Source organism: Halichoerus grypus, chromosome 1 (genome assembly GCF_964656455.1).
Source record: "Halichoerus grypus chromosome 1, mHalGry1.hap1.1, whole genome shotgun sequence".
Taxonomy (NCBI): Eukaryota; Metazoa; Chordata; class Mammalia; order Carnivora; family Phocidae; genus Halichoerus; species Halichoerus grypus.
This window is the reverse complement of record NC_135712.1, coordinates 18688184-18705954: the sequence shown is the minus strand read 5'-3', so window position 1 is coordinate 18705954 and position 17771 is coordinate 18688184. Positions and strand designations below refer to the sequence as shown.

Here is a 17771-nt window from a genome sequence, read left to right as displayed (position 1 = left end):
CATTTAAACCTTAGTGATCTAGCTGGTTCCTCCAGTTTGATATAAGCAGATAAAAGAATTCCCCAACTCTAGTGTCCCAACTATTGCCAGGAGGAGTAATTGGCTGTTTCAGGAAAGAGATTTTGAAGAAATCAGCAGAATGGAAGAGCTTCACATTCGGTTCTCTCTTGTATGAAGTCTACGTGAGAAAACACACAAGGCCCTAGTTCTCCAAGTCTAGACAGTTAGTGTGCCTGAGAATCACCTATGGGATTTGGTAAAATGAGGATTCCTGAACCCCGTCCCCAAGCCTTTTCATTCAGCAGTTACGGAATCGGGTCTAAGAATCTGTAGTTTTAATAAACATTTTAGGCAAATTCATTCTGAGGCAGGAAGCTAAAAAATTTTGCTCCCTGCGCTGTCAGAACACAGGATACCTTAAGACCGCAAAATACAGTCCCATACAGAGTGGCAGAATGAAACTGCGTATCTGATCTAATGAGTGCATCCTTTTTCAACCCCAAAGAGCAGAGCTACGCGTGTCCGCTACGCAGCGACCAGCTCACCTAAGCAGCGGTAGGGAATCACAATGTGGGCGTGGGTCTTGCACTGCTTGCGGCCCCTCTTGCACCAGTTCTGGATGGTCACTGGTTGGTTGGCTTCCACCACGTTGGTGATCTGCAGTTCAGGGTAGACCTGCGAGAGCACACGAAAAGGGAAACTGTTACTAGAGGGCCAGCGCGCGCACGCACCTCATCAACCACTGCTGTTATCCTAAGGCCCTGCTACCTCCCAGCCTTCGTGCTACTCTACCTCTGATCGAGCTTAAGAAATTCTGGGTAAAGAAAACGATGCAGGCGACAAAAACCTAATCATTCCATTCAAAATGTTAAGGGATGTGGCGTTTATTTTATTGTACCCGCTCAGGCTTAAAATACTATTTTATTTTTCCAGGGGAGATAAAACAGAAACGGGGAGGGGACCCTCTTATAAGTACAGGGTCATCTTAATGCAAAATAAACTGGTGTGAGGATGATATTCTGTAATGTCCTAAATAAATGTTATACTAGATACCCCTGGGAATATTACCATTACTTAAATTTAACCCACCCCTATTTTACTAACTAAGCGAACATTTTACGTACAGCATATGACACACAGCAGCTTTCTATATAAAAATCTTCTCTTTATTCAAAGTAATTTATATAAGAATCATTTGTTGGGGCGTCTGGGTGGCTCAGTTGGTTAAGTGTCTGCCCTTGGCTCAGGTCATGATCCCAGGGTCCTGGGATCGAGCCCCGCATCGGGCTCCCTGCTCTGCGGGGAGCCTGCTTCTCCCTCTGCCTCTGCGGCTCCTCCTGCTTGTTCTCTCTCTCTCTAATAAATAAATAAATAATAAAGTGTTTAAAAAAAAAAAGAATAATCTGTCAAACAGTTACCATGGGTGTCATTTAGATAAAGAACTGCTTTCATGAACCTCTACCCTTGATAACTAACTACAGCTCTTTGCCTTGATTACTGATCTCAGTAACTCACAGTTACTCAGAATGAAATGTGAAACTTCATCAACATAAAAAATATATTTGTCCAATACCAAATCACTTCTATTAATAATAATGAGTAGGGATGCAAAAGAAAAAAAATAAACATAAAAATGTATTTCTAAACTAGGCTTTCCCTTGCATAAATCTTACACTTCGCTATGGTTGCTGTTGTGCCGAATAAAGACAATAGAGACAAGCCTAAGGGAATAGAGGCTGTAAAAGCAAGGGAATGGTTATAGTGATGGACCCTAAAATCTTAAGTTGGAATATGAAGGTGGGATACACGGTTCAAAGCTGTAGTATCAACGAGTCCTGGTGTGGGCCACAGAATTTTGGCATAAAGGCACCGAAGAAAGTGAGATGGCTATAAGAGGTGCTTACAACGTGGGAGTGTTGGAGAGTTGAAATGCAAGATTTCGTAGAAGTTACATCATTGGCAATTTCAAGGAGGAGAATACAGCCAGGGGAGGGAATGGCTGATGAAGAATGAGGATGGCAGCAAGATCACTGGCGGAAGGAATCATCAAGGAACTGGGAAACTGGCATCTTGGAAGGATCTTCGAGGTTGGCATGGTTTGGGTGACAGAAAGCCAAGAGCTAAACCCTTCAAAGACTGAGGGGGAATGCCGCTGAGGTGGAGAGAGGTGTCCAGACTCCAAACACCAACAGACAGAAGAGCAAGGTGCCCTAGTTCACAAGCATGTACCTCACAGTTGGGGCCGGGGACGTTTTAGGGAGGAGAGGGGAAGACTGGTTGGGAAGTGAAGATGAGGAGGAAGGAGGCGACCCCCACCTCCTGGCACAATGCTAGCAGGTCTATGAGGAAAGAACTTCTAAAAGCAGAGGCTCCAGGGGAAGCAGTGCTTGTGGGGGAGAACCAGGTTTCTGAGCAAGAAAACAGCATCCGCAGTGTGGGCTATGGATAGGGAGAATGTTGCTTAGGATTGTCCATAGCAATCAGAGAGGGCTTGCCACGATCCTGTCTTTACTTAAACTGTTGATATTTTATTCATTGTGGGTTTGGGGGCATTAGTTCTGATTTTTTATATACTGCATTAAAATATTATTTGATTCCTGAGTGCCTCACTCACCTCACCTTAGTCCCAGCCCTGAGATACATCAGTTAAAAAAAATAAAGCACCGAAAACAGATAAAAGCTGGTCCATCCAGACAGTGAATTATCCAGTGCCAAAAAGAAACGAACTGCCAAGCTATGAGGAGACACGGAGAAACCTTAGATGCACATGACCAAGGGAAAGAGGCCAATCTGAAGAGGCTCCATACCGTACGATTCCAACTCTGTGACATTCTGGGAAAGGCAAAACCATGGAGACAGTAAAATGATTAGTGCCCACCAGGAGTTAGGAGGTGGGAGGGAGGGATGAACAGCAGGAGCACAGAGGATTTTTAGTGCCATGAAAGTATTCTGTATGATACTACGATAACGAATGTGGTCATTATTCATTTGTCCAAACCCGTAGCTTGTACAACACCAAGAGCTAACCCTAATGTAAACTATGGACTCTGGGTGACTATGAAGTCAGTGTCAACTCACCAAGTGGAACATATGTACCGCTGTGGCGGGGCTGCTGCTGATGGGGGAGGCTGGGCGGGGGCGGTGGGGGGGACAGGGGATATATAAGAAATTCCTGTGCCACTTCCTCAGTTTTGTTGTGAACTTAAAATTGCTCTAAAATATAATGTCTATTTTTTTAAAAGATTTTATTTATTTATTTGACAGGGAGCGAGAGTACAAGCAGGGCGAGCAGCAGAGGGAGAGGGAGAAACAAGCTCCCCGCTGAGCAGGGAACCCAATGCGGGACTCGATCCCAGGACCCTGGGATCATGACCTGAGCCAAAGGCTTAACCAAATGAGCCATCCAGGTGCCCCATAAAGTCTATTTTTTAACACTAAGGCCCCCAGTGTAGTACGAGATAAATCCAGTGGGAGAGGTATGTGCCATGAGAACACACAAAACAGGGTATCTGAACCAGAATCCTGGGGTGGTACCAAGAAAGTTACTCTTCAAAAACATGGCCAGCTAACTTAGCTCCAAACTGAAACAGCTATCTTCCCTTTATTTTATTTTGTTCATAAGTATCGTAACACCTTGCTGCATGCATTTCGGTCACGGATAATGCTCAACTTGAAAACGGCACTAAAAATTTATTATCCCCATGGCTTTCTTCCATATAATGAAAGGTGAAGTGGCTCTTTGTACAGGAATATAATTCTCCCGCCACCTTTCCTTGTTTATTGGATCACAAAAGTATAGCACTCGTGAGTCATAAACTCCATGACACGGAGAGTTTGCCCTGAGGGACATGACTTTATGTGCCTTAAAGTGTGAGTGACTGCATTTTTCTTAAGGGGTTCTAGCTGCCTCTTCACAGAAATACTACCCTGCTGAGAATGTTCTCAGGAACTTTCAGTTTTCTGTAAGCCCTGTGCCAAGCCCAGACAAGTCACATTTTTTTTCTTTTTAATTGCAAACCAAAAGCAAACAAATAAACAAACAAAAAACAACCATTTGCAGGGTACAAATTGATAAGCAGGAGAGGAAGGCTCTCTTGTTCATGCTGCATACCATCTTCAGTTTCCGATAGCAATGTCTGGGCAACACAGCAGTAACTTACTCAGCTGGGAATTTTCTAGCAGACAGAAGTGCGTACAGAAAAATTAAAATCAGTGAAAACAAGGTTTTTCCCCAAGATCACCAGAGCTACAAAAAGTGATTAGCCGAACACAGAATTTACTTCCAGTTCCCCTCATGAGATCTAGAGCATTTGTGTTCTTTCCTGTTGCTTCGACTTTCTCTCTCCAGAACGCCGACAGTGACGGCTGTTAATGTGCAGGTGGATGAGGTGATCATAGATCATAAACTCTGAACTTGCAGAAATCCCATGCACAGTCTGTGTCAGTACCATGAACCTGATTCACCTATTTTTCAGAGACAAGGAGTTATGGGTTTGGATCTGCCAAAGATAATAAAATTTTGCTGTTCTAAAATCAGGAGGTTTATTTTAGAAGAGGGAGGAACATCAACAAGACAAGTAACAAAATTTCTTTGGAAGCACAGAGAAAGTCCCAGGGAGTCCACAGGGGCACACAAGCCCCAACTCAGGAACAAAAAAACAAAACGACACAATGAAAAAAACACATTAAAGTTTCGGACTAAAAATTCAAGTCCTGGACACTTAGTTTTTTATTAAGCAGCTCCAGTAGGTGACCAGAGACAACCATTTTTATGTTACGAGACAAGCATTTTATGTTGAAAAAATAGCATAGCTCATGGGTTTAGGCAAGCATAAAAATTAAAATAATGAGACATGCCAAGATGTTCGTGGCTAGTGAAGTCCTTGACTTTTCACCATGATTAATTAGAAACACTGGTTCAATGTTTTACATTTTCTTTGCAGCATCTCAAATCTTAACATAAAAAAATAAAGACAGCTGAGCTCCTTTGGCAATGTGCTCTTTCCAACACCGGCAACACGGGTATTGCTAACACAACAAGCATTATTAATAATTTGCTAGTGTAGGATCAGCAAGTGAACTTTTATATGGCCTCTTTCTTTTCTGAAATGTTTCCTGTGTGAACCCCAAATATGAACAACTATTTTCTTGATTAATAAAAAAATGTAGGTCACTACAGCTATCTTAATAAATTCTTAAAACAGAAGCAAATCTAGGTCTGCGTCAGTTCCGTGAACAGTAGTACACTGTCCTCAGTTCCTACAAATCTTCCTGAATTACAGCTACCCAGAGCAGCCGCTGTATAAATACACACAGCATGCTCCAAACACACTCCTACTCAAGACCCTTCCAGCACACTGCAGATGCCCAAGCCTATTAGGGTCCCCCCACGCCGTGGACACACCTCCCCCACTCACAGTGTAATGCAATGTTAATCCCTCTCTCCCACTTCAGGAATGCTTAATGGTATTTATCACAGTGTGCCTCACATTCGTGTTAAGGACACGTGTATACTGCCTTCCCAGGGAAAATGCACTTTTCCAAAGGGCAGGAAACACAATTTGGCACCCCGGAGCCTCCCTATGGTTCTCTGTGTTCACCACCTTTGGCTGAAGGCTATCAGGAGGCTGCCAACTCCCTTCCCTCTCTGTGGTGCTCCAGACCCCCGCCTTCCGAAGGAGTCCTCATTAGCGGCCAGGTTTTAACTCTGCAGCTCTGTCCCTGTAGCTAATTAGAGTCTGAGGAAAGCAAACTAAATCGCATTCTCTTCCTCAAGAGCTCCAAATTAACACACACAGGCTCTAGCCAGATACAACACCGGCTGGTAGGCAAAGTCATCATCAGAGATGGTGCCCATCTCAAAACCTGTGGGGGAGGGGGGCAAGGCACGGGCAAGCAGCAGCTGGTCCAGGGGATCAAAAAGGAAGATGTGCACACAGAGAGAGAAGCTAAGGTGAGAAAGGCAGGCACGCTGCCCGAGACAGACAGACAAGGCCGACGAGCAGAGAGGGGACCGGCCAATTACCTGTCACTCCAGTGAGGCATGGCACGGCCCCTCCAACAAGCCCCTTTTTAAACATAGGTTACTTTGTTTTCCTTCCGACTGAACAAAACCCAAGAAGGCCCCAACTCAAATACTGGTTCACAAATACCCTCTCTTTGATCGTCTCCATCTCTGGATCCAAAGCAGTTTATCTTTTATCTGATCGCCTACCACTTTCTGCTTTCCATTACAGCCCCATGCCTTTCTGCTCTGTTAGAATACACACTCCCTGAAGGCAGGGACAAAGCGATTCATCTTCATGTTCCCTTACCTGCGGCCAACACTGTGAAAGCCCAGTAAGTGCCTGACAAATATGTAATGGGTATTTCTGCTGAAGTTCAGAGTCCATTAACTGTAGGGAAATTCAGGATATATTAAACCCCCATCAGGGATTATCAATGTATCTCTTAAATAAAATAATCTAATAGTAGAATACTATAGTTGGACTACGAGCATTTGAGAAAAATAAGCATCTCAATGCCTTCCAATATTGTTCTTCCAAGTATGATATAGCAACTTATATAAATAATAGCCTCATGTAAGAGGCAGTAGATTAATGTTGATAAATACACAGCTAAAGAAGAAAGAATGAAAAGTCAGGCTCTTACTTAGACTAAGGAGACCCATCCAGCTGGTCCAGGAACCCAAAAAGAGCCTACTCTTCTGGCCATAGAAACAGGTTTTATCTTTGAAAGCAAATGTATCAGTACATAAATTAAACTTTTTTAAAAAAGAGAGTTGAAGCAATTCAAAATATTGACAGCAGGGAGAGAAAAGTAAAAACAATCTTAGATCCACATTAGAATGTTATAGTTGGTTTTGCCTCATTACAGAAGAATACCTTAAAACCCAGTCACCATCACCATACTTTCATTCTAAATTTTAAACATCTAAAGTCTCTCTCTATTCAAACTGGAAATATATGAATATCAGACAAGATAACTTTCAAGCTGTTAAATATGCAAAGCAAGAAAAGACACTGATGATATTTAAGAAAGCCAAGAACATGTAGTTACATACATAAAATATAAAAATAGTTAAGACATATGTTGTTAGAGCCCTACAGAACTTTCCTCTGTTCCCAATAATTAAAGCAAACAGGGGAACCCTTCATGTCCCTTTTGCAAACAGGCCACTTAGACAAGTGATTAATGCCAAAAGTCCTATTTACACACAACTAACTTCCAAACGGTCAAGGATATTCAAGACCACAAAATCAAATGTAGTTAGGAAAAGGCTGAAAACAGAGTTAATGATCATGGTAAGAAGAATTGCTACAAATTCTGAAAATAAATTGCTTACTGTTTTTTCTAGTCTATTAACTTTTTTTTTTTAAGATTTTATTTATTTGACAGAGAGAGACACAGCGAGAGAGGGAACACAAGCAGGGGGAGTGCGAGAGGGAGAATCAGGCTTCCCGCAGAGCAGGGAGCCTGATGCGGGGCTCGATCCCAGGACCCTGGGATCATGACCTGAGCCGAAGGCAGACGCTTAACGACTGAGCCACCCAGGCGCCACAAGTCTCTTAACTTTTTAAATAAATTTTTAACCAAATTCTCAAAGAAATTTCTTTTTGGGCAAAAAATGCTAGAAATTATGTAATGGTGATAAAGATATATTTAAAATAAAGAAAATAAATAACATGATGCTTTGGTTTGTCTTAAATCAATTTACAGCACGGAAAGGGGACAAGTAACACATCTGCAATCAGGGGCTTGCCAAAAATAATGCAGACCATGAAGGAGGCAAGATAGAGCACAGGCATTCCAGACTTACCTAGGAACAAGACTAGATTTTATAATTATTGAAGTTGAGTGATAGGTACCTTGGGCATTCATTCTGTTATTCTTTTACTTTCGTATGTGCTTGAAATTTTGACTTAAAAAGAATTAAAAGTAAAAACAACAACAACAACAACAAACCAGTCCAGTGGAAACAAAGTCAAATTTCTAAATTTACAAGTGACAAAACAAATTCAAACACAAAGATCCAAACTGCAATGTCTGACTGCAGTTAGCACGGATAAACAGTCAGAAACTCCATAGCAAGGTGGTACAGAGGTCATCATGAGATATTTTCATCTGAAACCTCTACATACCAATTTCTTTTCCAAAGAACACATCGAAGAGGAGAATAAGAAAAATAAAATAATGGAGGATTTCCCAAGTGCCAGAATCATTGCAAATGTTTTCTGTGTAGAAGGCACGCAATCCTCAATCAGCAACAGCTCCAGTGCACAGGAGAGCAAACTGATGGAGCAGGAACGTATTGAAGTCAGTGCCATTCCCGAGCACGCAGAGGGCATTAATTACAAGTTTTAAATACGTTTTACACTTCAGTGTGTATCAACCAAAACAAAGTTATGTCTCAGACAATACAATTTCTGTTTCTGGATTAAAATGACTTACTTTCACCTTTAAAATTTTCTGTAATACAAAGAAAAAATCCTAGCAAACTGCTTTCAGCATAAATTATTTTAATAATGTGAGGGGTGCTGGGAACGGAATAATGAATTTAACTGAGAAAGAGCACTAGAAACCAAAAACAATGGTCACTGCTTATGATGTAGAAGAGCCCTGTTTTAATTTCTCTCCTTAAAAAAGGAGGAACAGTGCTGGGACTTTATCATTTCTTGTTTAACTGACAGTATTTAACTTCGACAGCATCATGCAGCGAGGGCACGATGTAAGACTGGGGAGGCAGCTTTCCTGCATTGCTCAGGTGGAAAGACTGCAAAGGCTGAATTTGAAAGGTCTGTCTCGTGAAGCCCATGTTCCCCAGCATGGCACCTGGCCCCAAGGGCTCCCTTATCAGGTCATCTTATATACAACAAGGCAGATGAGCAGGATGATCCTTTGCATTCCCTTTCATGCTAACATCCTGAGATCTGAATCCCCTTTTCTTCCTAATCCAACCTACCCTGGAGATAGGCTAATTGTTCTGAAAGTGTCTTGACCACCAAACACTCATGCTAAGAAACAATCCCACAGCTCTTATTTCCAGAATTAGACCTGAAATCCCCAGATTTATAATCAAAACCTTCTACTTCCCAATTCTCTGAATTCTCAATTTATCCAATTATATATTTAATAAGCTACTTACGAGCCAATAACGGTGTCTCGCCATTCAGCAACCCACAACACAAAATCCTACCCTGAACAGCATTCAATAAATACTTGCTAAATTTGCCTGAATTAAATCTGGGAAGGAGTAAGATTCTTTATTACACTTCCAATATTGTATTCTCCCATCCCGAACACTTTGGTTTAAATAAAACAATGTTTTGTTTTTCTTCTGAAATCTCTTTTCATTCAAAAAGAAAAGGGACAATAAAATCTAAAAATTGTCATTTTTGTTCCTAGGCTTCACTATACGTTTCAAGGGGAATATTATTCTATTTCTGTTCTACTTATAAGACTCCTAGTTCCCTAGAACAACGTAACAGTTTGGGTAATGTAACAGTTCATTAAGGCAAGTGGCCACTTTAGGCTGTTAAATGATGAATAATTCATACAGTTATTTTCAAGTTGTTTCCGTGACCGCAGCACTTTCTGGGTCTCGTATCTAACAGAGGAAAGGAACCGTATTCTGCCACAGGACCACAGAGGAAAATAATAACTGAGCGAGTATCTGTTGTGGTCATCGATTACTGCATACAAACCAGCCCAAAACTTAGCAGCCTCAAATGATAAGCATTCAAATAATAAGCTATACACTGTGTTATCTCACACAGTTTCTGTGGGTCTGGAACCTGGGAGGGACACTGACTCTGACGAGGGTCCGGTCAAGACGCTGGCTGCCGGCAGAGGCTTCACCGGGCTATAGGATGCACTTCCAAGAGGTTCCTTCTCGCGCCTGACGAGCTAGTCTCTGGCCACAGGGAGGGGGCTTGCGTTCCTCCCGGCGTGCACGTCTCCACAGAGCCGCTGGAGGGCGTGCCGGGAGGACGGCGGAGTGGGAGGACCCCGGCCCACGGACAGAACCAGGTACCCCTCACATCCAAGTCACAGTGCTGTTCAGGTGTCCTTACAACACGGCAGCTGGCTTCGCTGTAGCAGGTGTATGCAAGGTGGAAGTCACGTCTTCATGACCTCGCCTAACACCATCATTTCTGTAACACCCTATGGGTTACAGAGGTCAGCCCCGCACAGTGTGGGAGACTACACACGCGTGTGAAGGCCAGAGGAAGGCAAGTTCCACTGGAAGCCCTCCTGGAGGCTAGCTGGCTACCACACAATAATTCAGAATTTCTCACTATTCTGTGGTTTGACTGGGCAATTCTCCACATGGTGTTACCACCCAGCACACTGCAAGGAAGGCTGCAGGCTGCAGGCTGCAAGCGGGCTTTGTGCACATGGCTGGTAGCTGGTACCGCTCTCTGGGGTCTCTCCTTATACGGGGCACTGGTGCCATCGTGGGGCCCCACCCCCACTCATCTCACTCTCATTACCTCCCAAAGGCCCCACCTCCGAAAACCATCACGTTGGACATTAGGGCTTCAACATATGAAATTGTGGGGAAGCACAAATATTCAGTCCATTGCAGTCCTCAATACCTATCTGATGAAGAAATGAAAGAAAATCCTCACACGGGACTGACTGTGCTAATAAAAAACAACAACAAAAAGTAAGGAAATGCAAGCATTTGAGTGATGACTGGGCAGAAGAGTAGTAACTATTATGATTAAGGAAAACAGGGCATTTATGGGTCCCAAGAAGGGGTGATTTGGGGTAAAATGCAGATTAAACAAATACTCAATTTAAACCCTAAGTTTCAAACTACCTTCCCAATCAAATCAGGAGGCAAAAATGACAGTATTAATAACAAAACAACCAAGAACAGGGAACGCAAATTGAGAGGAATGAGAGACTATGAAGGAAATGCACTAGATAATTCACCATCAAAATAATAGTATTTGACACAGTGTATTAAACTAAGCATCCACAGGCACAATGTGCAGCTATACAGGCAATCTTTTGGAAAAACAAATTTAACAAGTGAGTTAAATTGGTTAGCAAAAGGTCAAAATGAGGTCAAGGTCATGAGTTCAGTCAGTTTCATTTGGTCCTTAGGAGCAGGGACTGCTAACGGCTCCTCTCTGACTCAGCCAGGTATCTCTAAAACATCTGTGTTTTGGTCACAAGAGGGACTGAGAACATAAAGAAAAAAAATATTCATCACGATTGGGAGAAAAATAATCAGTAAATGAGTAACACACAAAAAAACATATATATATATATATATTTAAAAGTATTTGCACCATGATAGATGTCAGAATACAATGGATAAATATCTTCAGGGTGCTGAACAAGAATGCCCGTCAACCTGGAACTCTATACTTAATTAAGCCATCATTCAATAAGAATTTAGGAAACAACCAAGATGACAGCCAACCAAAAAAAAAAAAAAGAATCAAAATAAATGATATAGGAATAGAGATGCTTTGGTGGAAGCACTGGTGTAAACGATGAACCCAGCTGAAGACAGAACCTGCCACTGTGATTATAATGGCAATGGAACAGATTGTAGTATTACAACTTTGAAAATATAAAATTACTACAACTTGCAAAACCTGTGAAAAGAGGAGACAGAAAAATTGTGAATATTATTTTCCCTGGCCTTCCTAGCAGAAAATCATTCAATCCTGTCTAAAACAAAAACATGGAGTCAAAAAAGGAATAAGGGAAAAGAAACATTTTCCAACAAAACACAGAAAAATTCAATCCTACAGAAGAAAACTATTTCTAATTATGAAAGAAAAATATTAGAATACCTACAAAGTGGGAAGTGGCAGGAAGACCTTACAATATCCATAAAGAATGTTCCAGATAGTTCAGGATGCACCATTCAAAAGAAAATGCCAAACACTGTTTAAAAGTTCTGAGTGACCATTTCTCCACCCCACCAGTTTCTCAAAAGCCAGTTAAAGTCAGGGCACACTGAATTCCCTCAGGTGCCCTCTCTCCAACCTATAACTTTTCTAATGCACTGAGTGTTTCTAAGCCCACTGTGTTGGGCTTTGGTCATTATTCTATTTCAGCTCCATGCCACTCACTCTTCGTCTCTTTTCTGGCAAAAGCCCCTCTCCCCATACTCTGTGGCTCTGGCTGGGCTGTCACAGAGGCCACAAACCCTCAAGGCCAAGGTGGACCAGTCCCAGTACTGAGTCCTTATGGATATGGTAACTGATCTAAAGGTAGATGTGTGACCAAAAAAGCAGGGGTGGACCAGTCCTAGTACTGAGTCCTTATGGATATGGTAACTGATCTAAATGTAGGTGTGTGACCAAAAAAGCTGGGCCAACCAGAATCCCCGCCTTGGAATGATAATGCACAATGGCAGAACCAAGCTGGGATGCCAAGCTAAGACAACACACTCCCAGAGCTACTGGCTGCCATCTTACCCGGCCTCCTAGAGGAAGCCCATCTTAGCAGGAGACAGACAACGAGGTGAACACACAGGAGAAATGATAAGCAGAGAACAGAGACCCCAATAGAGAAATTCCATGCAGCACTGAGTCTCAGTGCCAGGATTGAAGGACCCAGTTTTTGATGGTATTTAAAAAAATTCTGTAAGCTAACCACATCCCAAGTTCCTTCCCATCTGTGGCAGAAAATATTCTCCGTGTGTAAAATGTTCAGTGGGTTTCTGTCACCTAGCAACCAAAACTGCCTAATTAACCCACCCTTCTAATTTCCCCTCTTTTCTTCTTTCCAAGACTCAGCCTCATCCCCTGGATCTTATTCCTACCTTATAGATACCTGAGCCTACTTTTTTTTACGATGGACCTCTACACTCCCCACAGTTTAGCTCAGGCTTCCCTTTAAAAATAAAAACAAAAACAAAACAACAAAGACAACAAAAAACAAGGCCTTTCCTTTTTCCTTGAATTGCCTTCAAGCTCTCTGCCTCTATATCTTTCTTCAAAGAGTGCAGAGATGTCTTCACCATCCACTCAGGTTATTCTTCCTGTAACCTACTGCAAGTTGACTTGTCCCAAGCTTTTCCACTGAAATCGCTAACCTAAAGATCAATGACCCTTTATATGCCAAATTAGAATGTTTTGTTATAAAACAATGCCTGTGTCTTAGAAATGGGGATCACTGGGTGTCCCCAGCAGTGACGCACAGGTGTTCTTTTCCAGAACCCCGGGGCGGTAGGGGAAAAGATGATCTGATTCCATAGACTGTATTCTTCTGACTTGCTACTGACTGGGCTATTTTACAGCTCTATAAGGGTAGATAATGTGGAAATCTGATAGCAGTGCAAATGTGTCCTACCCATGCAATGCAGACCAGACAGGTCCCATTCCTAGCCTTCTATGTGAACCTTGTTGGGAAAGGTATTTAAATCTCTTCTAGTCCATCTGAACCAGCTTTAACATCTTCCAGGTCATCTCATTAATTAAGAAACTGAATAAAACCTTTGATGTGTGTTCATTTTGCAAGTCAAGTTTTTGTATTGTCAAAAACTGTACTTCAACCTTTTGGTCTACATCACACACACATCACTTCATGTAAAATTAGCCCGGCTTGGCTTTCAGCACGTGATAGTTCCTAGCTCTGGTCCTAGGTCTCCAGCCACTGCCCCTCCTCCACTCATGGCATTCTTTCACACTTGTTCCCCTTCAATGTTGCAATTTACCAAGATTCTTTCCCAGATTCTTCCCTAGAGGCATCACGAGGGTAAAAGGAGAGCAAGCACTTAGCAAGGTAGCTTAGCACTTTGTTAACATTCAATAAAAGTTAGCTGGTATTAGCATCATCCACACGGTCAGTTTTGTTATTGCTAAAAGTATTCTACAAGCCTTTCTCTCTCCCTAGATCCCCCTTTAGAACAGGTTCTGTGTTCCACTCATCATGGCCTCTTTAGCACCCAGAGATATAACGTTTGAGGGAGGGAGAGAATGACTGGGCTCTCGAAAGGTATTCATATAATCTCCTTACATTAAATATTTTTAATGAAAGATGTATTTAAGGCCCCAAACAAGCCTTCCTCCCTGATTCCCAATCACCGGTAAAGTTCTGGTGGAAGGTCTGGGGCGGGCGGGGGGACTCCTCACGTCTGCTTCCCTCTCTGACTTGCCAGATGATGGGATCTGAGACCCTTACAGCCCAGAGTCGCTAGAGGTATGGGGCAGACAGGGAAAGCAAGATAGTCCAACAGAAATAGAATGGAAATATATCACCTATGTAATTATAAATTCCATAGTAGCCATGTTAAACAGTAAAAACAGGTGAAGTTCATATTAATAACATAGTATTTATAATTTAGTAACATATATATGATGTTTAAATCAGTATACAAAATATTTCAATATGAAATTACTAATGTGCTATTTTATATTATTTTTCCATGTAAATCTTTAAAATATAGTATTTACCTTATACTTTCAGCACACATTAGTTTGGACGAGCCACGCTGCAAATGCTCAACAGCGACACGTGGCTCGTGGCTACCTTATTGAACAGATTAGAGGGTCCTCCAGAGAACCCAGAAGCTAGCTACGGGATCAGAGTGATAAAGCAAGACGAGGACTTTCTGAAATGCAAATCTACAGTCCTTCCCCTTCTTCAAAAAAATAAAATAAACACTTTCAATGACTTCCCGCTGTTATGGAAAAAACCAAATTCATCAAAAGGGCTCACAAGTCCGATGTCCTGGCCCTTTCTTACTTCTGTGGTATAATGTTTGTCTAAACCATCTTAAGACTCTAGCCTGTGCACATAATCCTGGTGGGTGGTGAGCTGAGACAGGCAGGCATGTAATACCAGAACTGCAAGACAAAGGAGAAACAACCGAGAAGCTTACTCTCCTGTCCCATGGCCACCAACAATGTGGCAAAGTCTAGGACCCAGAAGATCACCCTGTGACTCAGCCCTAGAACAAACAACAGACTAAGACAGGAAGCGAAGCTACCCAGACATTAGTGGGATCTCTAAGTGGTGTGGGAATAAGGGTTGTTCTCAGGATCATGAAAAGTAATTTTTATATGGTCATCATACAAATGTAAAAGCATCTGATTACTCGTAAGTGGCACTGAGGGAGGAAAAATAGAGATGCAAACTAAGATACATGCATCAAATTAGCCATTCAACAGAAAAGGATGATGTGGTCAACATCATTAACTGAATTTAGTTCTAGCCTTTAAAAAATATATACTTAATATTCAGAATGCATAATCTGCATGTATATTCAGAAAAGTGAATGGTATAAAAAACCCTATAAGCATGCACACAGAGTTCCAATTTATCAAACTCACTAATTTATTACAAAACTGTCTCAGAGGAACTCTTGCATACAATGTGAATATTATTTCCAAAATGTATATTTTAGAAATGTCGTATCTGGACAAAAGGTAATTTCTTACCAATCCCCCCCCCCCTTTTTTAAAAAGATTTATTTATTTATTTTAGAGGGCGAGGGACAGAGAGAGGAGAGAGGGAGAATCCTCAAGCAGACTACCCGCTGAGCACAGAGCTCGGCTGGCCGTAGGGCTCGATCCCATGACCCAGAGATTATGACCTGAGCTGAAATCAAGAGTCAGACACGTAACCGACTGAGCCACCCCAGCACCCCACTTTCAATCCCTATTGAATAAATGATTTTAATAAAAAATATAATGGACTTAAATATTAGTGATTTTTACTTAAATATGAAGAATTATCTTCTTACATCATGGTTCATGCTCCTTCAAGATAAAAATTACTTGATATGGAATATATTGTGATGATATGGATGCTTTTTTGCTTCTCAAAACACAAGAGTTAATATTTAGAGACCGTCCTTCCTTAGAGTATCACCAAAAAAAATTGTGTGCGTATATGTAAAAAAAATACATACTTTAAAAAGGAAATTTTCTCGTACATAAAAGATTACGACAAAGAAAATGTTGCCAGGTTATCTGTTGTTTATATGAAGGATAAGAAGTTTTGCCAAGAGGCGTAAGACTAATTCCTTTAAATGTTCTTAAAACACAAATGGCCACATATCCTAAAATAGGTAATTGTCTGGAAGTGTGGGATAAGATGTCTAGGACTCCAGTTATTTTAAGCTGAATTAATAAGGAAGGAATACCCTATATAATATAGCAAATAAACTAGAAAAATTACAGAAAGGATGGAGATCTTTATGAATGGTGAGGGCGTGACTTCCAGGGTATAAAAGTTAAAAAAGCAAAGTACAGAAAGGTGCTTCCTGTAAGTACCTTTTTTATAAGAAAAAAAAGGAAAACCATACATTCTCTTTTGTTAGAAGGATAAATCAGGAACAATGAAAATGTTGATCAATAAAGGACGGGTGGCAAAGCAAGATTTCTGAGTGCAACTTTTTACAGAGTTTCTAAGTTTTAACAATGTCAATGTCTTACATTTTCAAAAAACAAAATTAATAAGGAGTGAAAGACTAAAATTAAATATAAACAAGGAAAATATATCAAATTGGTAATATAAACAGGGAAAATTAATTCTAGTAACTTTTCAATACATTGTCTTGACTGTGAAACCATAGTGGGATATATTCTAAAGATAAATGAAGTGCCAAGAGATCTTAAACTTTACTCAGTTGGTTTATCGATGGTTCTAACATGACATCACAATTTAAAAAAAAAATTTCTATGTATTGTAGATGGTAAAGCAAATAAATATATTGATAGTACAGTGAATCATTAGGAACCAAGATTTTCCTCCCTTCCCCTATGATCCTCTGTTTTGTTTCTTAAATTCCACATATGAGTGAGATGAAATCAGAGAGGGAGACAAACCATAAGAGACTCTTAAATCATAGGAAACAAACAGGGTTGCTGGAGGGGAGGGGGATGGGGGATGGGGTTACTGGATGATGGGCATTAAGGAGGGCACGTGATATAATGAGCACTGGGTATTATACATGACTGATGAAACACTGATCCCTACCTCTGAAACCAGTAATACGTAATATGTTAATTAACTGAATTTAAATGAAAAAAATAATTAATAAAAAATTTTTTTTAAATCTTTAAAAAAAAAGAGGTAAGCATAAGAGTTCTGGGGATGGATGGCAGCACACTGTGGATGTATTTAATATCACCTAACTGTACAATGGTTATGATGATCAATTCTCTGTGTGTATATTTATACCACAATAAAAAACTGGGAGGGGCGCCTGGGTGGCTCAGTCGTTAAGCGTCTGCCTTCGGCTCAGGTCATGACCCCAGAGTCCTGGGATCGAGCCCCGCATCGGGCTCCCTGCTCAGTGGAAAGCCTGCTTCTCCCTTTCACACTCCCCCTGCTTGTGTTCCCTCTCTCGCTGTGTCTCTCTCTGTCAGATAAATAAATAAAATCTTAAAAAAAAAAAAAAAAAAACTGGGAAAAAAATTAAACAAACAAAAAAAACAGAGGAACCAAGATTTTCACTACAAGAGATAAAAGATCAATACTTCAGAAGTGAAATTAAAAAAACACATGCATGTGATCCAACATGAATGCCCGGCTCTTGGAAGGGACTTACTTCTTGGCAGTACTGCAGGATGTCCTCCTTGGTGCCAATGCAGGTTTTGGTCCCCGAAGGATCGGACTCCCACTTCCCATTCTGCACATTCATATGCATGTTCAGTTTGCCGCAGAACATGGCAACCTGCGGTTCTGCCAGCAAGCCGGCGTTGCCGTCAGTGGGCACCTAAAAAAAATTAGTCCAGGTTAGTTACACAAATCCACAGCTCTGGGGAAGAGGCTGGGGAAGGGTTGTAAAG

General features: G+C 41.3%; 1 protein-coding gene across 6 annotated transcripts in view; it reads right to left on the bottom strand.

Annotated features, from left to right (window-relative positions):
- The window catches only part of APP (amyloid beta precursor protein), a 256472-nt gene that overhangs the window by 180379 nt on the left and 58322 nt on the right, over positions 1-17771 (bottom strand). For all 6 annotated transcript variants that reach the window (XM_036072762.2, XM_036072763.2, XM_036072764.2 and 3 more), the window contains exons 2-3: positions 17531-17698; positions 546-675 (exon numbers count right to left, since the gene is read on the bottom strand). In XM_036072762.2, the coding sequence (XP_035928655.1) occupies positions 546-675; positions 17531-17698 (298 nt within the window). The remainder of the gene's footprint in view (positions 1-545; positions 676-17530; positions 17699-17771) is intronic.